This window comes from Peromyscus eremicus, chromosome 19 (assembly GCF_949786415.1).
Source record: "Peromyscus eremicus chromosome 19, PerEre_H2_v1, whole genome shotgun sequence".
In the NCBI taxonomy this organism is placed as follows: Eukaryota; Metazoa; Chordata; class Mammalia; order Rodentia; family Cricetidae; genus Peromyscus; species Peromyscus eremicus.
Genome location: NC_081435.1, coordinates 49,743,990 through 49,767,139, shown reverse-complemented (window position 1 = coordinate 49,767,139; position 23,150 = coordinate 49,743,990). Strand labels below are relative to the sequence as shown.

The window sequence follows — 23,150 nt, the reverse complement described above, 5'->3', positions numbered from 1 at the left end:
ACGCAACTCACTGAACCAGAGTTATGAGAAGCAGGAACCAAAAGTTCACGGTCAGCTTGTTCACCAGGCAATTCATATGCACACTTGCCTGGAACACTTGGCACACTTCAGTACGCACTTGAATGGCTGGGAGAGTTTGTGAGAGGTAGAGAGCTGAGCTCCAGGAGTTTCCACTCAGATGTCTCAGGGACCGACCCAGAATTTACACTTGAGATGTCAATCAGCTGATTCTGACACTGTGGTCAGTGGAACATAATGTGAACTCACTGCCTAGTTCCATTACCAAAAGCTCAGTTACGATGGTAAGCAATGCCAGAAATAATCTGTGATCCCTCCCCTCCTGACTTCTGCGCTCTTGCTGGCCACCCCCCCCCCCATTTTGTGTAAGCTGATCCTCTCCAAGGAGCATCCCAAGCGATTGCTATGCCATAAGGGGCTCTGTCAGAGGTTGTCTTATAAAGGACACAATACACAAAGCAAATGGGTACCACTTCTCAATTTGATTATAGTCTCTCTTGCTTGATCTCTCTTTTACCTCTCTGCCTTGCTCACTCTGATGATGGGAGTATCATCAAGCTATCAAGCTACAGGCCCCAACTGTGGCTAGCTCCCAGCCAACTGCCAGCAACCACCAATCCAACTCCTGCCAACAACCATGTGAACCAGTTGGAAGCAGTTTCCTCTCCAGTTGAACCCAAGGTGACTCCTCCCTGAGCCAACACCTTGGTTGCGCGATCTTGTAAGCCACCCTGAGCCAGAAGACCCAGCGAGGTCACACTTGGATTACTGCCCTCCAAACACAATCAGATGAATAATCAGTGGTGATACAAGTCGTTCCATGTGGTATGTGGTTACAGATAACTCACAGAGGGGTTTAATAGAGGAGCCACTCTGAAGTAATAAGGCATCTGGGTATTTGATCCATACTTCAAGTAGCTCAGCTCATCTCCCCGCCGCCACCCCATGATAAAGGAGACAAAAGGTGTATATAAATGTAAATAGCCAATATTTAATGATATACAGTATTTACAAGTAGTGTATGGCATAATTCTCAAGCCTTAGCCCTGGCAAGTTTCACTAGAGTTTCTGGGAGGTTGTACAGGAGCCCTGCTTCCAGGTAGAATGGAGAATGTGGATCCCAGTTAGACCTCTGTGCATTCCACCTGGCCCTTCTGGGGCTGTGTCTCTCGAGCTACAGCCATGCTGAATGTCTGTGTCGGCAGTCCCCATGAGCATGGAGCGCTGACTCCTTTGGTTCTGAAGAAAGCAAGCAAGAAAGGATGGGTTCCTCCCCTGGAACTGGAGGGTCTTTCCCTGAGAACACCGATGGGGGCGCCAGGACAGTCCGCTCGCCCTTTCCCAGCACAATGCCTGCCTTCCTCACTTTCTCCAGAGCTGGGGTGAGAGAAGGCATTTTCGGAGCTGTTTGTGTAGCGGAGTCACAGTGACCTGGGCAGAGCTCCAGAATCGAAGCGTGGAGCCAAGATGCTCCTCACAGAGCCCTGCTCCTTCTGGGCACCTCTCTTCTCCATAAAAAGAGGTGAAAACTTGAACTCTCCCAGTCCAGATCTAAGAACATGGGGCAGGAAGGCAGCATCTAGCCGTGGCAAAGTGGTCAAGCAAGGGTTAGTCTCTTCAGAGAGCCAGGCTCCCACCACTGAGCCACCGTGCCCTCTCTGAGGAGCACCCCAAGGGATTGCTGTGCCACAAGGGACTCTGGCAGATGTTGTCCAGCCTGTTCTTAATGGTGTCCTGCAGCTCCTCATCACCCAGCAGGACCGCAGCTGCTAGCGCCAGCAGGAAGTACTCAGTAGCATCATGGGCATCCTAATGCCACGGGGCAAAGAAGAGACATCAGCAGCACTTCCAGGATAGGCTTAAAGTCTGTGCTGAGAACATTAACACTTTTCAATTACTCCACCCCCACATCCCAGTGCCTCACAGGAGTTCTCCCCCCACTGTACTCTGTTTCCAGTGGTACTGTCAATCATGGTACCCCTCCTCCTCGGGCACAGAGGTGGCACCTTCCCCATTTCATCCAATCATGACATAACACCGCACTCGACACAGCGTTTCAAGGACATATACATGACCCAAACCTGACCTGTCCATCCCTCTCTGGAACTTTTCAGTGTGACCCAGCAAGGAAAACTGCCCATGTCCTTTTGGATATGGGATGAGCACCCCAAGTGTGGGCAAGGAATGAGCCCAAGAGACACAGAGAAGTAGGAATGTACAGTGTCAAGGAGGAGATGGGAGGAATTCGTGAAGCTGATGGGGAACAGGATCCAGAAGTACTCAAAACTGAATCCATACTTCAGCTTCTAGCTATAACTGTTTATAGTCATAGTTCAAGGTTTCTCCCCCTCGCGATGCCTGGAGTCCTTGGCTGATGCAACCAGGCTGCGCATTCTTGTCCCTGAGCAACTTGCACTACAGTGTGATGGCTAACTGGGCTTTCACTCACCTGTCCCTCTCTACACACTAGGATGAGAAACAGATGCATCTTCAGGCAGAATGCAAAAAGAGACCCCTGGTTCTCATTATCCTATACTTATTTCAGGCCAGGTACTGAGTTTCACCAGAAACAGCAGGTCAGCAGAGCCACCCTGAGTCTCCCTTTGAGGTCAAAGTTAGACAAGACTCACAAGTCACTGTATTAGTGATAAGGACCTTTGGAAGGGGAAGCCAAACTTGAGGACACAATTTGGGGGTCAGAGCTGTGACAGGATTGCAGGCTACCAACTCAATTCCAGAAGCAACCGGGAGCTGTAGATTGAACTCCAGGCCAGCAAGGAAGAGAAACAAGACAAGAACTTCCTTAGGGCTTGGAGATCCTTATATCCAAGGTGCCATACATGATTATCTCAAACATACTCGTATGTGTGTGCATTTCTTTATACAATGTAATTTCCTGAAATTTCCTACAAAATGTCATGCACTGACTTAGAGCATTTGATAAACTTCTCCAGCAGGACTTAACAGAAAATGGCCTCATGTCCCCAGTGAAACCATGCTTTCATTCATACCTTATGAATCAAGACTGATCATCATGGCCCACTGATCCTCTCACCTCCACTCCAAAGTCCCCTCACTATCTTTCTCAGCAAAGAGTGGCTGAACAGCAGCTCTCAAAAGTCCGTCACGGAGGACTACCACTTACCTTCAACTGGTAGAAAGTGAGTCGGCCCAGGCGATAATACACCTTGGCATAGTACAGTGCCTCCTTGGGACTCTGCAGCCACGGAGGGCAGAGGGACAGAGTCTTCAGGTAGCAGTCCTCAGCCATCTCATACATGTTTAGAGAGAAGTACACAGAAGCCAGGCGGTGAAAAGCGACCAGTTCCTGTTTCTGATCTCCTGGGAATTACAAGAGTAAGGGACATCCTGTAGCCAGCCCTGGCCGTTGTCCACTCATATTCAGCCCCGAAAACTTCGAGTCTACCGGATATCACAGGTTAAGGGCATAGGAGAGAGCACAGAGGAGGTCCCTGCCCGCATGGGGCTTAGTGTTTCAGAGCAAGGAACTCCTTAAATGATCCCACAAATAGAACATTGCTCCTACGGAACGTGTTACAAAATGCTGAGCTGTCTGACTTCTGGAAGAAAATGTTCTCTGTGTTGCAGATGATACTGTAATTCAGTATTGAGAGGGAAGCTATTTCTTAAAACCCATGATAGGTTATGATGACAAGACCAGCTTAATTTAGCAATTAGGAATTGCTTCCAATGAAGGACATTGGGTAGCAAACATCCTTGCCACATGAGGTCTCTTCAGTTCCATGGACTCTACAGAGACCCATTCTCTTTTAGCCTAAGCTTTCATGGCAGTGGCTTTGTGTGTACTTAGGGCTCAAGGTGTTTGAAGTGTGTGTGAATTCATGGTTTCAATAACTAAGCATTTTAATACAAAGTACTTTTATTAACACAGAGAACAAAAGCTCCTCAGCCAGTCCCGTCTTTGGAATGTTCGCAAGGTAGCTATCTCATGCCATCTTTAAAAAAAAAATCTCTTTTAAACTTCAAAGAACCAAAAGCCAAAATTATAAAAACCAGTCCCAAGGAGAGAAAAGCCTCTGATCTGGGAAAATTCAATCACAGAGACACCTGTGTAAGGTGAGCCCCGCCTCCTTAAGCGCCTTGTTCAGGAAGCAATAGATACAGAGTGCTCAGACTGAGCTGCCCAAGGTCCCTCGGGCCTTTCCTGAGGTCAGCCACAAAGCTTTGATGAAGTTTCCTGCCGTTAAAGTGGAGGAAAAAAGGCAAGAGTCCTCTGGTTCAACTAGCTACAAATAAAGCTCACTACCCTCTGTATCGGTTGACCTTGAGAATGCATAGACGTCCCTTCTAGAACCACCACAGAGCTCTCCATCCACTCCTGCAGGGAGTCAAGGCTTCTCTCTGAAAATCGAGACTGCTTTTCCTAAAGTACACACACTCAAGACTGACTTTGTTTTCACTCTTTTTACTTCGACCTTTCCTCCCTGCCCATGGCTTACATTATTTCCCACTAGCTTTCCCTGTAAGCAAAGGCGCTTTTAAATATGTCCTGAGTTAGGTTAATGGGAACTTGACCTTCATTTGCATTTCTACTCCATGGGGAAAATGTGCTTCGGCCCAACTACCAATCAATTAAAAATTCAGCATAAAAAGTCTTTATGTAATAAAGGTATTACATATGCATAGGACAACGTACCATTTACCTCACGGAGGAACGTTACCAACTGTGATATAATAATTACCATTGGCAACGGTGACCTCAGAATGAGGACTTACATCCCTCACCCCATGCTGTGATATTTATATAGACAATTATTGCTCTTCATAACAGAGTTGGGTAGACACTCATTTGAAACCTGCTCTGTTGATGAGGAACAAAACTTGTGGAAATTAATCCTTACATTTCCCCTGACTGCTGAACCTAGGATTAGAGCCTATACAGGCGGAGTCCAAAGCTGGTGCCCACTTCCTTACTAGCCACGCACATGCCCGCATGGTGTTCATTCCTCTGGCTCCCATGCACCTATGGGGTAGGACCACCTACCTGTGAGGACACTCAGCCTGGCAGCCAGGGTGGCGAATTCCAAAGCTTTCTCATAGCCCTCGAGGCTGATCTGCAGCTCCGTCAGTTTGTTGAAGATCCGAAGCTCAGTTCTCACCGCCTTCATTCTCCTCGCTAAAGGAACGGCCCCAGCCTGAGATCCGAGACATAGCGATCTTAATCTACAGACACCCCTGCACTCTACAGGCCTGGCTTTTCCTGGAGGGATTGCGGTGACCACTGTGTTCCCCCGTTACCTTTTCTCAACTGGCTCAGCTCTTGGTGCTTTGCCTAGATGTGACCAGTTTAAGAACTGGAGGTCATCGGACCTTCTAAAATCAGAGCAACTAAAGGCAGAAAGGAAGTCAACATCCTAATGATGAGGATAGCAGATGAAAAAGTAGCTAGGCAGTTTAGGGGCAGGGATCCCAAAAGTGAACAGTTCCATTCTCGTCCTTAACCAGAAGCGGGGCATGTCATCCTTGTCTCCCCAGCCAGGAATGCCAAAAGGCAGCTCTGGCTTATCACTTCCTGAATGATATCTACCTGGGAGGCATCTTAGGGGTGAAGCTACACTACAGACACTAATCCCTTCCAGTGAACAACTCTGGAACAGGGTCTCTAGATTTTCATGGTGAAAATTGGTTATATCCATTCCCCAATTATAGCCCAATCCTAAATGATTTTAAGGTCTAAGCTCTTAGGAGGGAATGGCCTTGGAGGCCATTGAGGATATCAAAGCTCTGTTGAGGCCCCATCAAAGAATAGAACCAACCTCTGGCCCTGGGTAAAAGATGTGACTGACATTCTAATCTGCTCCAAAAATTAGGATATTACAAACAATTGTCTTCCTCCTTAAGAGTTAATCCATCTGGGCCTGCCAGTCACCTAAAGCCATGCTAAGAAGATAAGGGAAGCAAGTGTCCCCTTAGTGAGATAATGTCCTTTTCCTTCCCAGAAACCCTCCCCCCAGGTCAGCCGCCTGGAGGTCTTCTATCAGACTGCTGAGTTTCCGTCATGTAGCCTGGGCTCTTTTCTGAGTCCTAACTCAGAAAAACGTAACATTTTCTTTGCCTTTTTTTTTCTTTTTCTTTCAGATGTTGGGAAAGCTTTCCTGGTGCTTTTTCTGGTGCTCTGATCTTTCTCTATACCACGCACCCTCCTCCACCACGTGGCTACTTACAACCAGCACGGCTTTCCCTCCTCTCTTCTCTCTCCTCCTGGTCTTGCCAAGATTTACAGCTTGCCTGTCTTGTTTTTCTGTTAAACTTTAATAAAATTGTCTTTGGGCTTCTTTCTAGGTCCATTTCTAAATTCTTTTGTTAGCACAGCTAATAACTCAAAAGAGGGAACTCCAGTTTCCCCAGTAACATATGGCACCCAATGTGGGGCTCTCCAAAGTTCCCAATAACTCTGAGGTCACCCGGGGAGTCCTTCATCTCAGCTGATGTGTGGAATACATATATGAGCAGGTGTCTGACAGTGTTCAATAAATAATGCTTTCCATTGTTTTCATAATTCTAGAAGTTTAGGCATGCCACTTTGTGTTTTTAAGCCTTAGTCTTCTTCTTCAATTAATTTATTTTTATTTTATGTATATGAGTGTGTGTCTGCAGGTATGTGTGTGCACAGCATGCATGCTGTGCCTGAGGAGGCCAGAAGATGGTATTGGATTCCCTGGAATTGGAGCTATGGGCAGTTATGAGCCCCCATGTGGGTGCTGGGAACCAAACACAGGTCGCTGCAAGAGTAGCAAGAGCTCCTAATACTGAGCCACTTTCCCAGCCCCAAGCCTTCATTTTACTGTCCATAAAGTGCACGTGAAAATAAGCATCTTGATGGTCAGTGATGTGTTTCTTGCTCTCCCACCTACACTCGGTGCCCAGCACATATTTTTGTATCTGATCATGGATGATGAGAAGCAGCTACTGAATAAAGAATGTACACCCAAACAAGCAAAGTTTTAGGACCAAATATTTCCCAAACTTCAGTCAGGTGATGAGCAACAATTCATATATCTGCTACACCTGGACATTAACTTAATTAGTATTATTTACTCTCTTATTTTCTAGCCTCATCATTTGCAATAATAACTGTGAAGTCATGATTTGGTGAGCTGGTGTTATGCATCTTAATTTTTAAATACACTTTAATACATGCTTATTAAAAGCACAGTAGCATGTTTTTGGTGTCTGTGGTGGTATGAATGAGATGTCCCCCATAAGTCTCAGGCATTTGAATACTTAGTTCCCAGTTGATGGCTGTCCCAGTTGATGGCTGTTTGGGGAGGATTGGAAGGTATGGCTTTACTAGAGGAAGTATATCCCTGGGGGTGGACTTTGGGGTCTCCAAAAAAGCTCACCATCTCAAGTTTGCTGTCTCTAGTAGTTTGAGATGTAAGCTCTCAGATGTCATTGCTCCTGTGCCTGCCTGTGGTCACACTTCTCTATTGTGATGTTACTCATCCCTTTGGAACCACAAGCCCAAAATAAACCCCCTTCTATAAGTTGCCTTGGTCATTGTTTTATTATAGTGACAGAAAAGGTAGCCAATAAAATGCCTACCATTGCATCCCTTAGGTCATCTTCCATAATGCTACATTAGTAAGAGAACACTGATAGTCTATATATGCTACCACTGTAAGGTGCTGCACACAAGAGAACTTATTACTATGGTATATTGTGGCAGCAAGTCTCATACCTCAAACCAAAGAGTAACAGAGTGGATGAGATCCTTTCCTAGGCTAAAGATAGGATAAAGCTGTGAATGCTGAACAAGGAAGATGGTAGAGCTGCCCACATTTGTGCCAGGGTCTGGCTCAGCACAGGAAGTCCATGGCTTACCCGGTAATACTCCATAGCACGATGTCTGTGGCGGGTACCATTGAAGAACACATCACCTGCTTCTTCATAAAGCTTGAGAGCAAGGGAGGGCTCCTCTAACCTCAAGGCTGTCTGGATGGCCGCCTAGTGGGACAGAAATGGCTGTAAGAGGCAGAGAAAAGGGCATCCAGAGCTCTGTGAGACAAGCAGGGGGAGGATCCAGGGTACCTAGTCAGAATTCTAGAAACCCTAGTCATCGCGTAGATTTGGCCTTCACCCATGAGGCTGGAAAGAAGACTCTGATGCTCTGTCTGGAAGTCTACCCATGTAAGAGGATAGCATTCTTCTGGTGGGACTTGGGGAGATCTTAGTAGTGCATAGATAAACAGTCTGTGTTTCCATATTTAAAATTTATTTTATTATACTTCAGGAAAACCATTAAAAGTGAGTCAAGCCAGTGATTTGAGACATTATGTAAAGTTAAGTGTTTTTAAAAGGTTGATTTGAAGTTGAGTCCAAGAAAAATAAATTAATAATGGTTCAGAGGGTACATGGATTTAGCAACGGCACCCCCTTAATGTATAAATGACTGGAATTGGAAATGTGGGCTCCACTCCAGCAAGTCAAGGCAGCAAGACTTGGAACCAACTCCCAGCTCTTCCAAGCTTCGGTCACTAGTTATTGGCAGCAAATGCTCTGTGTTTACTGCCCCTCCCCCAGCCCCCACGAGCTCTCATGTCTGTCTTTCAGTCAACTTAGATGAGAGGCACACCAGGACCCACCTGCAAGTACAGCTCCACCAGCTCATCCTCCTGCATGAGGTAGTGCAGACGCCCCGCCCCCAGCCAGGCCTCAGCCGCCTTGTCTCTCTCCCCTAGGTCAACAAATATACGCAGACTCTCCTTGATGCAGGCGAGGGATCTTCTGAGGGACCTGAGGACAGATGTGGACCTGTGAGCTGTGGAGGATCCGAGGGCTCTGAGGTCACTCAGCCCAGAAGGACCTGGGATATTCTAGAAGAGAACAAGTTTGCCGCAGACCACAGAGAGAGCAGGGCCTGATTTGAAGTTCATCTCTGCTGTGTGACCTTGAGACAAGGTAGTACCTACCCACGCCTCAGTTTCCTCATCTGTAAAAGGGGAATGTAATTATCCTGCCTTAGAAGATTATTGTGAGGCCTGAGAAACACAATACATCTAGAATGTTCAAACTAGCACCTAGGAGTTAGTAAGCATTTGATGAATATTTAAATATCATGACCACCGTTACTAACCCACAACCTTCAGACTACACTGCTGTATGTTTTTCATAAGTGACACCAAATGTACTTAGAACACACCAAATGTACTTTTATGAAATTAATGCTTGAGTATCCATAGTGCTAATATGTAGTGGGTAACTTGCAATCATGAAGATTTTGATGGTTCATTAAGAAGAGAAATCAAAACGGACTGAATTTTTTGAAGTTGGTACTTAATCCTGCCTGAAATATTTGAAGATTCTTTAATTAGTTGGTACTCCTTAGTTATTGGGGGGAGGGGGGGAATGTGTCACGTAGAATATGCAATTCCTCCATGACAGCAATTAATGCAGAAATGGGATGTGGGTGACAGGGTGGTACAGACCCAGAGTTAGAGAGCGACAGGGGACACTCGCTGGGCACCCTCTGTGCCACGGATGTCCCCTCCAGCAGCAAGGAGTCCCTTGGGGGCTTTTCAAAGCAAATACATGCAGCCAAGCTGTGCAATTCACCAGGGTAGCTTAAAATGTCACATTAGCTGGAGCCCTGGACAATCTCAGACAATCTGGGATTGTGACCCAGGCGCTAGCATTTTACCGTGGCTCACATGATTCAACTGCACAGCTTGGGTTAGATTTGCTGCTCTAGTCCAGTCTTTCTACACTCTAGAGCAGCAGTTCTCAACTTGTGGGTCTCAACCCCTTTGGCAAACCTCTATGCCCCCCAAATATTTACATTCTGAATCATAACAGTAGCAAAATTACAGTTATGAAGTAGCCAACAGAGATAATAACTTGGATGGGGGTCACCACAGCATGAGGAACTGTATTAAAGGGTCGCAGGAAGGCTGAGAACTGCTGCTCTAGAGGAAACAGCTCCAGAGATGGGAAATGACTGCACATGGCTGTGCAGCAGACCAGAACCCCGCCCACAGCCCCCTCTCCCACCACCATGGCCTCCACTGCATCAGTATTACCTGAGAGCTTTGGAAAACCTCAGCTGCCCAGAGCCCCCTGGGACTAACTAAATGGAGGCATGACAGTCACAATCCATAAATCTGAGCTCCTGAAACACATTCTGTTTGTGATCACATGCATCCAAGTCCAGAACATACATCTTCTAGACATCTAACCACATCTGTGAGCACATACACAGGAAGTACACCTCAAACACAGCTAAAACCTGTGGTACTTTTGACTCGGCTTGTCTCACGAAGGTTAGTGTATTGGAGGCTTGATTGCCATTGTAGCAAAACTGAAAGGTAGTAAAGCCTGTAAGACATAGGGCTTAATCCAAAGTAATTGGGTCATGGGTTACCGGGGCCATTGCTCACAGAGGGGGTGACAAGGCTCTCCTGGGACCTTGGTTAGTTCTCATGAGAGTGAGCTGTCCTGGAGAAACTTCAGCACAGCTCTGGTTTCTTATCTCACCAAACATTCTTGCCATTGTGATGCCATTAGCCAAGAGGCCTTTGCCAGCCCTGGAGTGATGATGGCTCCGGGCCCTATTGCCTAGCCCAAGGTATTTTGTAATAGCAATGGAAAATGGATTAATACGCTGGCTCATCGCGGACAACTCAGCTGTCAGACCCTTTTTCAAATGAGGGATGCAAAGACTGTCTTGACTGAGGATGAGCTCTGATCCGTATTGGCAGCGAAGCAGCTTTGGGCCTTCTGAGGAGAGTGTCCAGACATTTGGCCTGTGAAAGAGCTAGGAAAGAACTCTGGTTGTCCCTACTGCCCTGCCCTTGACATAAGATGATTGGCATCCGGGGTGAACAGTAGACTCTCTCAAGTATTAGAGATCCGGAGCTCGGAAAACGCTGAAAGGTGAGAAGCTGCATACAATACTGCGTTGGCCACTGACCTCCCCAATTAGGACAACCACAGTCTTTGAAAAGCTGGGGAAGCCCCGATCTTCTCTCCCCACCTCTGAACAGGGTTAAAGCACCCCAGGCCAGGCTCCAAGACTCTCCTCACTCTGACTGGAGCGAATGGTGAAGACAGAACTCATAAATCTCATCTTGATCCTATTTCCGCTGTGTTTTATTACCACTTACTGTCCTCAAATGTCCTTGCATGGAAGTTTCTGTCTCCAGATCCTTAGGGAACAAGATTTAGATTCTTAGAGGCTAACACATGGAGTAGGCACTTGACTCCTTGCTGGGGAAAGTAGAGATAAGCATTTCTCTCCAAGAAACTCCCCGGGGTGGGGGTGGGAGGTAAAACATGGAGATTCATGAGTGCAGGGACATCCAGACCCCACTTGAGTGGAGGATTTTCACCAGGACACACATTGGACTTTTGGAAAGTACTCTAACAGTTTAAATTGAGAGGCGTGTCCAGCTGCCTTGGACACCTTGCCACCCCCACCCCCCCAGTATGATAAACCCAACAGCTGTGCTGTGTCACACACGGGCTTGACCTGGAATGACCCAGCACCCTGGTTACTCTTACCACCACCTGAAGATGTTGAGCTGGCTTGGCCTCTGAATTAAAAGAAAAAGAAAAAAAGAAAAAAAACAAAAAACCTCGTGGGTTACCATCAATTCACTCATGTGACTCCTCTGCCTATCCAGTCTTGATCGTCGTTTTAACCATTTTTCCTGTCTCCAAGTTCACACTCTGGGTCTCAGGACTTGTTTCTTCCTCCCCATTCAAAGAGGTGAACTGTGGCAAAGTAACCCCAGCACATCTGTATTCCCAGCCAGCATCGTCCTGCCAACCCTGCCTGGGTGAACCTGCCTGACCTTCAGCAGAGTCTAGCCTCCAGGAGTCTAGTCTGTCCTTTTCCTACAGAAAGAGCTCTACTTTCAGAGGGCTGGCGCTCTGCCAGGTGAAGGGATGTGCATTTCCAATGCCCATTCTCTCGAGTAGAACTTCAAATTAGCAAAACGCTTAGCTGATACTACAAATAAACAATGGCTTTTTCAAAAAAAAAAAAAAAGCATTCCCAATCCCCCTGTTCATTTCTAAAGCTTTATTTTGAACTCTCTGTTACTTATTGGTGGTGGTAGCGGCAATACATAGCTAGCTGGAGTTTACTGGGCATTTAAGCATGCCCTGGGCACTTTGCACACATAATCTCAATTAATCATCACAATAGCTCCAAGAGAGCAGTACTACTACTACATCCCTTCCACAAAATGGAAAAATAAGGGTTAGTGAAAGAGCTGGCTCCCTGGGTTAAGGCACTTGCCACCAAACCTGAACATCTGAGATCTGTCGCTGGGACCCACAAGGCAGAGGAGAACCCTGACTCTGCAAGTGTCCTCTGACTTCCGTATGGACACCAACGCACACACGCTGTGCTCATCTCTCTCTCTCTCTCTCTCTCTCTCTCTCTCTCTCTCTCTCTCTCTCTCTTTCTCTCTTTCTCCTCTCTCTCACTTTCTCTTTCTCATACACACTCCACACCACACACACACACACACACACACACACACACACACACACACACACAAATAAATAAATATAATTAAAAATGGAAAAATAAGGCTCAGAAAGTGTAACTGGGGTCAGGTAATAAACCATGCTTAACCAGAATCTAATACTAAGAGTCTAACCACACAGTCAAGCAACCCTTACTGAACTTCTGGCTTAACTATCAGTTGTGGGAAAGCTTTGATTACTTTTTTTTGCCACTTTTAAAAAACACTGAAATGGTTAAGGACATAAATGATTGCAAACCTTGAACAAGATTTCCTCATCTGCAGAAGTGGGTGGTAATGTACCACAGCCTTGGGATCAAGTGTGGGCATGGTAAATGCAAGTGTTTCCTCATTTAGGATTGCAGAACAGTTAAGGATTAGTCATATTGGTTATACTGGAAACCAAATGTTGGAGGCTTTTTGTTGTGTCCTGTTGCTTGTTTTGTTGTTTTTATTTTAGTTCCACATAAGCAAGCAGCACAGAATAAGAATAAAAGCTAGGAGGAACAGATCCTAGGCTGGCATCATATTCGCATACAGAGACTAATGGGTCTCCACAAGGGCCTGCTGCATACAAAGCGTTCCCTCTTTCTAGTTAGTGTTATGTGGATGCACTTACCAGTGTCTCCCACTGCGTTGGTGACTCTTCATTTTCTTTTCCCTTTACTATTCTGTGAGCATAATAAGCTTGAGGACTGTAATTCCTTTATCTGATTTCTTGCTCATTGTCTGGGCCACAGAAATTGATGAACAAATACTTTTTCAGTGGATCCAGTAAAGTTACAAGGTCCTCCTGAACCCTATCTGGTTCAACTCTAGAAAAAGGGATTGGTTCGTGTAGTGGATTGAATGAGAATGTCCCCCTCCACCACCACACACATAGGCTCGTATGTTTGAACACTTGGTCCTGGGTTGGTAAAATGGTTTGGCAAGATTAAGAGGTGTGGCCTTGCTGGAGGAGACAGGGCCTTGTTAGAGGAGATGAGGTCTTGGGAGAGGAGGCATGGCCTTGTTAGAGGAGGTATGATTCGGGGGTGGGCTCTGACTCTTCAAAGCCTCCCATCATCCCCAGTGCGCACACCACACACACACACACACACACACACACACACACACACACACACACACACCAGCCATTGCAGTTCTGAGATGTGATGTGAGCTCTCCGCTGTTCCTGCCACCAAGAGTTCACTCTGCTGTCATGGGCTGTAACCCCTGACACTGAGGCCCTATTAAATGTTTCCTTCTGTAAGTTGCCTTGGCCATGGCGTTTTATCATGGCGACAGAGAAGTAACTAACACAGTCTGTATGCGTCAGATCAAGACAGACAGAGATCAAGACAGACAAAGATTTCTCCCACCCAGAGATTGAAACGTCACCTGGGAGGCAGAAGGGCCACTGCTCTGCAGGTACTGAAGAGTGAGGCAAACTTCTCGTCATCTACTAATCCCTCCCACTTTAAACACCAGAGAAAATCATTAAACTAAGCAATTATAACCACCAAAAGGGGCAGAAGAAGAGGGAAACCACCTTAAACAGGGAAATGGGGATTTGAGATCAGCCCAGTGAAATCAATCCGCATGCTGAGTCTGGGTTGCGGCAGGCAGGGACAGAGCCAATAAACTCTAAGCCACGCTCATCCCCGGAATCCCACGAGGTTTCACTGCAGGACTATCTGCAAGGCCTCCTTATCTAGGGTGAGGACTGTTAGCAGAGAAAACAGAACACATGCAAAGTACATGAGTCCATGCACTATGGACTAGGGGTGGCAAACTCTGACCCGTGTGGGCCGAGCACACCCTCCCATCTGCCTTTGTGAGTCGCTTCCTTGGAATGCCGCCACACTCATTTGTTTATGTACTGCCCAGAGCTGTTTTTGCGCCACAGCTGCAGAGTGGAGGGGCGATGACAGGGAACATATGGCCCACAAAGCCTGAAAAATTTACTATCTGACTTTTTTTTTTTTTTTTTTTTAAGCTTGCTAACGGGGGATGTGGTAGCTCGTGCCCATAATCCTAGCACTTATGCGGTGGAAGCGGGAGACTAAAGGTTCAAGGTCACCCTGCTCCAGGAGATTCTGACTCAAAAAATAAAAGACAAACAAGTTGGCCAATACTTGTTTGTATTGTTGGCCAATGGAGGTGGGTAGCCTCCATTGGCACCCACCCCTGCCGGGGGCCTCAGGCAAGACTTTGGGCGGCTTTAGCTCTCCACCTCTGCAGAACGCTCCTGCCACATGTGGTTGCCTTGGAACAGACACACTGCTCAGCAAACAGCACATGTCCAGCAAAAGCTTTCTGCTAGCACAGTATTTTCTTTATGGACGCTTACCATCAGTCCAGAGGCCTGCTAAGATGCGACCCCCCCCCCAACCCCACCTGACTCTGCATCCTTGGTTAGCCAGGGGCTTGCACCTTCTCTGCCTGAGTCCCAGTGCTCACCCATGTCTGTCTACCTGTTATTTACATGGCCTTACTGATTTCTGGCCACTATCCCATCTACCTGAAATGCCACTCACTACCATTCTCCTCCTTTCAAACATCATACGTAGCCCCCAGGACTCTCCTCGAAAGATTTACCCAGATGACTTTGTCACACGGACCCTCCGATCCCTACCCCTAGATGACTACTGTCACGTAGATCTACTCCCCCCTCCATCCCTCCCTACAAGAGTTCTCTCCTCTAAACCTGCCTTTGCTTGCTTTACCTTGAATTTGGTGAAAATGGAAATCCTCTGAGAGGAGCTGAAGAAGTCAGTCCATGACAGCGGTTCTCAACCTATACACTGCAACCTTTTTGGGGGGTTGAATGACCCTTTCACAGGGGTTGCCTAAGATCACCCTGCATATCAGATATTTACATTACAATTTGTAACAGTAGCAAAAATTACAGTTATGAAGTAGCAAGGAAAATAATTTTGTGGTTAGGGAGTCACCACAGCATGAGGAACTGTATTAAAGGGTCACAGCTTCAGGGAGGTTGAGAACCACTGGTCCATGACATCAAGGCCCACTTAAATAAATTCTTCCTGGGAATCAATGCCAGGAAAACTTTACTCTGACAGACACATTCGTTCGCGTTCTTTTGTTTGACAGTCAGAACCAGAGAAGGCTTTTCCCCTTTTTACTTCAGCTACCAGGAAGTTTCATGAGAAATTAAAGTGACCACACCCAGGGGTGTAGAGACACCTGTTAATCTGTCTGTGTTCTTTGGTTCTTGTTTTTTCTCTTTTAAAAGCTCTCTGTAGGATTGAGTGATCTATACATGCTAAATAAGCACCTCGTTCCTGCATGGTCTCCGATGAAATGGCTATTTTACAAAGGGACAATAACGTCCCGTCTGGAGGAGCTTCCTGTGACACCTGAAGCATTTCTGAATCTCGCTGGTTGTTTCTGGGGAAGTGAAGTGGCTGGCTAGTGAACGTTTCCTCCAAAGAGTTCAAATAAAAAACTTAAAAACTGGAACTACTGAATATTAAAATGAAAAGACCTTGGAGTCGGAGACATGGCTCAGTGGCTAAGATCACTGGCTGCTCTTGCAGAGGACCAGTGTTCAGTTCCCAGCACCCACATGGCAGCTCACAACCGTCTGTAACTCTAGTTCCAGAGGATCCCAGACCTTCCACAGGCACGAGGCACATAAATCATGTGCAGACATGCATGCAGGCAAAATACCCATACACATAGAATAAAAACAAATAAAAATTTAAAGACTGAAAGAACTCTGATCTGAGTCAGCTTCTGGAACAATGGAGCAAGGATCTGGGAAAAACCAGGCCTCAAGAAAGGCCATGAAAACACGGGTCAAGAATTTTCAAAATAAACCTTTCCTTGGAAAGTTCGTTCAAATCTCACCTTAATTTTATTGAGATGGGATTCTTTCTCCCCTAGCCTCGATCCTTCCTGCTCACCCCAGACCTGTGACAACCATCAAACCAAAGCCTCGAAGTCAGTTACTGGGAAATTGGACAGATCAGAACAGATCAGGAAGAATTTGGATTCCCCAAAATTTCATCCCAGAGAACTGTCAATTTGACCCGGGGATGGCCGCTTAAAGCCTATCTATCCTACAGAGCTTATTTTTGTTGGACATTACTCAGAGTTTACTCATTAAAAAAAAAAAAAAAAGAAGAAGGAGGAGGAGGAGGAGGAGGAGGAGGAGAAGGGAGGAGGAGGAGAAGGATAATTAAGCATTGCCAATGCCTGATATAAAGAAAATATTTGGGACAAATCGAAATCTAGGGCTGAACCTGTAGCTCAGTGGTAGAAGATTCGCTTGGCATTTGTAAGGCCCTGGGTTCAATCCTTGGCATCACAAAAAGGACTGCTTAGGAGGAACTGGCAAGCACACATCAAAGCAAAAGCGGAGGAATGTGGTGTCCCCATGGGCTTTGCAAAGCCCCAGCCCCTCTAGGAATGAAGGCCATGCGCATGTGCAGGGCTGCGCATGCTCAGAAACTCCTGAGAGTGGTCCAGGTTAATATAGTAACCACAGTCCTCCGGAATCCACTGAGAAAGTAAATGCAAGGGAGGAAATAAAGCGGTGCTCTATAAAATACTTACTTACCGTGAAAGATAGCAGTAACGGAGGGATGAAAGTTGAAAAGGCTATGAGACAAACAAAAAACAAGCAGCAAAATGATAAAAAATGGCGTCTAAACCCTACCTTTGAGTGATTACTTAACTATGACTGAGTTCAACACTTCAAAGATCGACACTGGCAGAACAGATATTTAAATGACCAAAGTGTCGACTCAAAGACACATTAGAAGCCAAAAGTATGTAAAAATACACACCCCGCAACAGTTACAGAGGGAGGCATTGATAAAAGCAACGAAAGTATCACTAGAAACAATGTCAGTCATTTTGTCGTGATAAGACAGCCAACAGAACGGGAAACACACTTATTACAAGTGTGTGTGTGTGTGTGTGTGTGTGTGTGTGTGTGTGTGTGTGTGTGTGTGTGTGACAGAGCCCAAAATGACACGTAGACCAACCTAACAGAACTGAAGAGGAACTAGACAACTCAGCAAAAACATGACTGGATACATTAATAACCCCATGTTCAATAATAGATAAGACAGCTAGACATGGGATAAGGTCATTCTCTAGAGAACGCTACGAACAATGGTTCACCAGTCAATTGGCTGACTCTGATGAAATGGACAAATTCCTAGAAAGACCAAAAAACAAAAAAAAAAAAGCTGCTCAAAATAAAAAGAAAATTGAAACACACCTTGCCAAGTACCTGAGCAAAAATATTTAAGGGAGGAGAGATCTATTCCAGCTCCCCCTTTCAAAAGTCATGGCGCAGTGTGATGGGGAGAAAATGGTTCACATCACAGGATATAGGAAGCAGAAGACAGGGAGCCTGCACTGGTCGGCTCTTTTCCCCCCTGTATTTCACCTGGGCCACCAGCCTATGGGATGGCGCCATCTGCATTTGTGATGGGTATTTATTGCTTAGTTACATCTCTCTGGAATCCCTTCTCCAGTCCACCCAGAGGTGTGCTTTTCTGATCACCTATGAAGTGCTAATCGAGCTTGACCATCATAAAGAACAGCCAAGTTCATTGCATGAGGCAATCAAGACAGCAAGATTGGGAGAAAATGTCTGCAACACACATGTCTGATGAGAGACTCGGGTCCAGAATACATGAGGTCTTACAGTCAACAATAAAAAGGCAAAGGGCCCAATTTTAAAACAGACAAGTGACTTGGGCAAATATTTCTCCCAAAAGAATATATAACGCCCATGAAACAATGTTCAACATCTTTAGTCACTACAGAAATGCAGATTCAAACCACAATGGAAAAAAAATGAGATTCCATCCCACCCCACTAGGAGGGCGAAAATGAAACACATACAATAGTAAATATAGTGAGGGTATGGGAGCAGTGAGGTCATCACACATTAGTCATAGGGATGTCAAATGACACAACCTCTTTGAAAAAGGAGTCTGTAGTTATGAACCCCTTACAATTCTCTAATCCCACTCTTAGGTACATACTCAAGAGAACTACAACTCCAAGTTCACTTGTTCATGAACGTCCATTACACACCGTAGCCACAACATGGAAACAACCTACATATCCATCATTCAGGAATGATATAAACAAATATGGCATAGCCACAGAACATTGTTCAACAATAAAAATAATGAATAGTGGGCCAGCAAGATGGCTCAACACATAAAGGCTCTTGTTACCAAGCCTGACATGAACGAGCCTTGGAAACATCATATTAATTGAAAGAACCAGTCACAAAACTGATCCCATTGGTAGTTAGTGTCAACAGGGATACACAGCAGGTCTGTGATTTCCAGTGCAGGATGAGAATTGGGGAGTAGGAAGTCCTGTTGCTGATGGTTTCAGGGTTTGGAGGAGGAGGTCCTAAAGGTGATTGGCAGTTTGGTAGCAATGAAACTTAGCATAGCTACATGAAAAAGCAAACACTAGAGTGTATGTTGAGCTGCAAATTAAATTGTAAAGGCTCAGTTTTATTGCACGTGATTAAATGTCAATGATGCTGTTATCAAGAGTTCCTGCATGATAATATCTGCTTGAATACCTGTAAGAGCCACACAGACTCTCACACAGTGGAGGCTGTATTGGATAGTTTGTTTGGATTTTTTTTTCCTAATTACAGGACTCCCCAGCATTTACCATAGTATCTGGCCCATCAGAAAGGCTCCCATGGTGGAATATGCTAACTCCAAAATAGACTCCTATCACTGAGATGGGGAAGTGGTCCCACCACTAACCAAGAAGCTATCTGCAAATGATACCCACTGGTAAGAAGACAATCACTTTTCTCCAACGGTAAGAAGACAATCACTTTTCTCCAACGGAGTCACACTGGGTATATTAACTTCAGGGCAGGCCCCAGGCCCAGCAGTCAGTAGTTGGACAGCATAAAGCAAACTCATTGTTTGCTTCATTTTGTTTTTGTTGGTGGTGGTGGGGTTTTATTATTATTATTATTATTATTATTATTATTATTATTATTATTGGGTTTTTTTGGCTCTTTCATTTTGCTTTGTTTTGGCATTTCTTGTTTGTTTTGATTTTTCATTTTCACTGGGGATTTTTTTTCATTAGTTTTTGTTTGTTTGGATGTTTATATTTTTTATTTTTAGACAGAAAAAAGAACATAAAATTGGGTAGTAGGGAGGTAGATAGAATCTGGGAGGAAAAACATGATCAGAACATATAGTATGAAAATTTTTTTCAATGAAACAGATCTTAGCCTCAAAAATGCTGGCTCAGCATTTCATGGTGATACTTTTTTAAAAATGCAAGCAAAAAGTATACTGCATTGTATAACAGACCTTTTACCATAATCTTACATATATAATTAAGGTGTATGTGTATTATATTTTAAATGCCTAGAATTTAATATTGAGAATGGGATATATAATATTTCATATGCATGAACTATTTATTGATATTTTAAAAACTGTAAATAGATTTCTGGAGAACTGGAGCATAGGAACTTGCAAAGAAATCCTTGTTTTTCAGTGCATAATCTTCAATGCTGGTTTGATTATCTTTTTTTTTACTGTAAGTAATTATTTAATTTTAGGGATAAAAATCTACCATTGTATCCTAACATATATTCAATACTTGGTTCCTTGTTTGTGAGTACTCCTTAAGGAGGGGTCCATGCTGCTCTACACCTAATACTGCATAGGACAGGATCAAAAAGAGCATGTGGAATGGGAACCTGAATATCCATTGATGGCACTGACCACTAATCTTGTCACTAAACACTAGGAAGCTTGCCTCCATACTACAAGCCCCTTGTTTTCCTTGCCCATGCTCTGAGCAATCCAGCCAGTGCCTCCCTTTGGCAATGAATCCCCATCTCTCTTTCAACCCTCAGAATGCAGGGAAGCATATAACATATCAACTGAGTTGATAACAACTCAGTTATCACTCAGCTGCCCACACAAGCACAGAGCAATTGCCTAGTTCTACGCTCAATACGTCTGCCTACAAGAACTCTGACCATACTTTGAGTGTTCCAGACCACCAAAAAAACCTTAGGTCTCTGACTCCATGCCCCTGTATCTAAAAGGCCCACAGCTTTTAGAATCTGCCTCAAAAAATGAAGCCTCTTTGGAGGAACTAGGGATCTGGTAGTCCTTGGTATAGTGAGCTGGTCTCAGACTCAACTAGAAGGTTCCTGATTCAAACTGGTTCTAAGAACATAGCAACCAAGACAGTAGCTTCTAAGGACATGTTACTAGGTCACAGCAGGACTTGGTTTCTAGACTCCTAATTCCAGCCATTTTTTCCAGTAGCTGCTATCTTCTTGTGGTCCCTACACCATATCTCTTCTGTATCTCCTGCATCATCTAAGAACAGTGATTCTCCTCTCGCTCTCTTTCTCTCCTCTCTCTGTCTTTCCCTGTCTCTATCTCTGTCTCTGTCTCTCTCACTCACTCTCTCTCTCTTCCTACATGCCTTTAGGATCTCAGTATTCTTGACAACTGACCCAGAGCTAAGAACACAGGATGGCCGGTGGGAGCTGGGAACAGGGGTAATCTGAAACTGAAAACACACGGTCACATTTGGCATCCTTCCTTTAGTGGTTTAAAACCTGACTTTCCTAAAGCCCAGTTCCCAGGTGTCTACAACTATTCCATCTCAAAATTTCATGGAAAGCCATCTTCTGTGTCTGTCCAGAGGCATCCAGACTCCTAGGGTATGCAGGAATGGATGCAGGGCAGGCTGGACAGGCCTTCCCTGGACACCACCTCACCCATGCTGCCTAGGTCAAAATTCTCTCCCTGGCACCAAAGGCAAAGGCACTAGGGAGCTCAGAAGACATCTGATTTTTGTAAGAGAAAGGGGAACAGAAATGAAATAGAGTGAGCAGGGAGAAATACATAGAGAAAGAGTTCAGTGTGCTTAACCGCTGTCTGGTTGCCTACATACCCACAGTTACCACGGTGCCCTTGCTGGCTGGTTTTACGTCCATTGACACAGTTAACAAAATGCCTCTACAAAACCAGTCTGTAGGCAAGCCTGCAGGGCATTTCTGATTTAGTGATTGATCAAAGAGGGCCCAGCTTGTTATGGGTGATGCCACTTCTGGTCTGGTGGTCCTGTGTTCTCTAAGAAAGCGGGCTGAGCAAGCCAGGGGAAGCAAGCCAGTAAGCAGTACTCCTCCATGGCCTCTGCATCAGCTCCTGCCTCCAGGTTGCTCTGTTTGAGTTCCCGTCCTGACTTCCTTCAATGATAGACTACAAAGTGGAAGTGGAAGCCAAGTAAGCCCTCCCCTCCCCAACTTGCGTTTGGTCATGGTGTTTCATCTCAGCAATAGAGACCCTAACTTATGGCAGTGCCTCTCCCCTCAAATGCCTCTCTGCTCATCCCTAGGAAACATCTCCACTGTATTTAGAAGCCATCCAGAATTACGAATGTAGCATTACAACACAATCTGTTACAAAGTGAAACGAAAGCTTTTAAGACCTCTGGAGGGGGGTGGTGGTAATGAAATGCATCAAGGCCTGTTAGAAACAGGGCTGCAGGCTGCCCACCAGTAAAGGAGAATCCTAGCGGCCCTGGACCAGGGAAAGAAAAGAACTCAAGCAAGCAGGTGGCATGGTGTGTGGGTGGGGAGACTGAGTATCAGTGGTCTAAAGGACGCTTGGATATATAAGGAACATACTTTTGCAAAACTGAAGGTTGTTCAGAAGGCACCAAGAAGTCAACCACAAAATACAGTGCTAATACACAGTTTTCCCACACAACGAGGTGCCAAGTCCACCCTTCCGCTACCACATGGTCATTCTGAGGCTCGGTGAAAGTAGACGCGACTGCCTCATTCTGAGGCTCGGTGAAAGTAGACGTGACTGCTTGAGTCCCAGTTCCATTTTAAAGACGAGGTCCTAATCTAGCATTCTTTTTACCATAAAATTTTACACCCTGCTTCATGACACTTATTTACTTTGTGTCCTTTCTGGAATCGCAGTTGTCTTCAAGTAGTGAAGACCCCTGAAGGAGCTGTGGTCCTCAGTCTAACTGCCCCCTTTGAATCATGCACTCTCAGCCAATCACAGGACACCTTGTTTTGGAAACACACAAGTAAGACTGACATAGTAATCATTACAAACCCTGTCTGTATTTCAGGGACTTTGACTCATTCATTTCTCACGGTGGTGCTGTAAGATAAATGCCATTATCATCCTCATCTGACTGAAGAGGAAACCGAGGTATAACGTGTCCAAGGCCACAGAACTCCCAGCTGATATAGTGATGCATGGTTGCTGCAAGACCCACGGTTTTCCATCACAATATCCATGTACCACAAGCATTTGGGCTTGGCATCTTGAGAGAAAGAACACCATTTCTCCCTAAGGCAGGGACTCACCTGGATGTATTTAGGTTCCGATAAAGCTGCCCGAGGGACTCCAGTAATCGTCCCTCCATCTCCCGGTCCCTGAGTTGCTGAGCCAGAGCCAGCCAGTGTTCATGATATGTAATGCATGCATCAGGGTTTGGGGACACTGAGCTGTAGAAATGGCAGAGGGATTTGGTGACCTGAAGCTGACCTGAACATAAAGCAGGGACATGAATGAGACATGGGCAAAGCATGTACCAACACTT

The 23,150-nt window shown here is 45.4% G+C and overlaps 1 protein-coding gene across 2 annotated transcripts in view; it reads right to left on the bottom strand.

Moving 5' to 3' along the window:
• Window positions 1-983: 983 nt before the first annotated feature.
• Window positions 984-23,150, bottom strand: part of Sh3tc2 (SH3 domain and tetratricopeptide repeats 2) — a 56,420-nt gene continuing 34,253 nt past the window's right edge. The window contains exons 12-17 of one of the 2 annotated variants that reach the window (XM_059246169.1): window positions 22,915-23,095; window positions 8,646-8,796; window positions 7,885-8,007; window positions 5,045-5,195; window positions 3,164-3,360; window positions 984-1,827 (exon numbers count right to left, since the gene is read on the bottom strand). In XM_059246169.1, the coding sequence (XP_059102152.1) occupies window positions 1,636-1,827; window positions 3,164-3,360; window positions 5,045-5,195; window positions 7,885-8,007; window positions 8,646-8,796; window positions 22,915-23,095 (995 nt within the window). In that variant the 3' untranslated portion in view covers window positions 984-1,635. The remainder of the gene's footprint in view (window positions 1,828-3,163; window positions 3,361-5,044; window positions 5,196-7,884; window positions 8,008-8,645; window positions 8,797-22,914; window positions 23,096-23,150) is intronic. The other variant, XM_059246170.1, reaches the window with a different exon arrangement.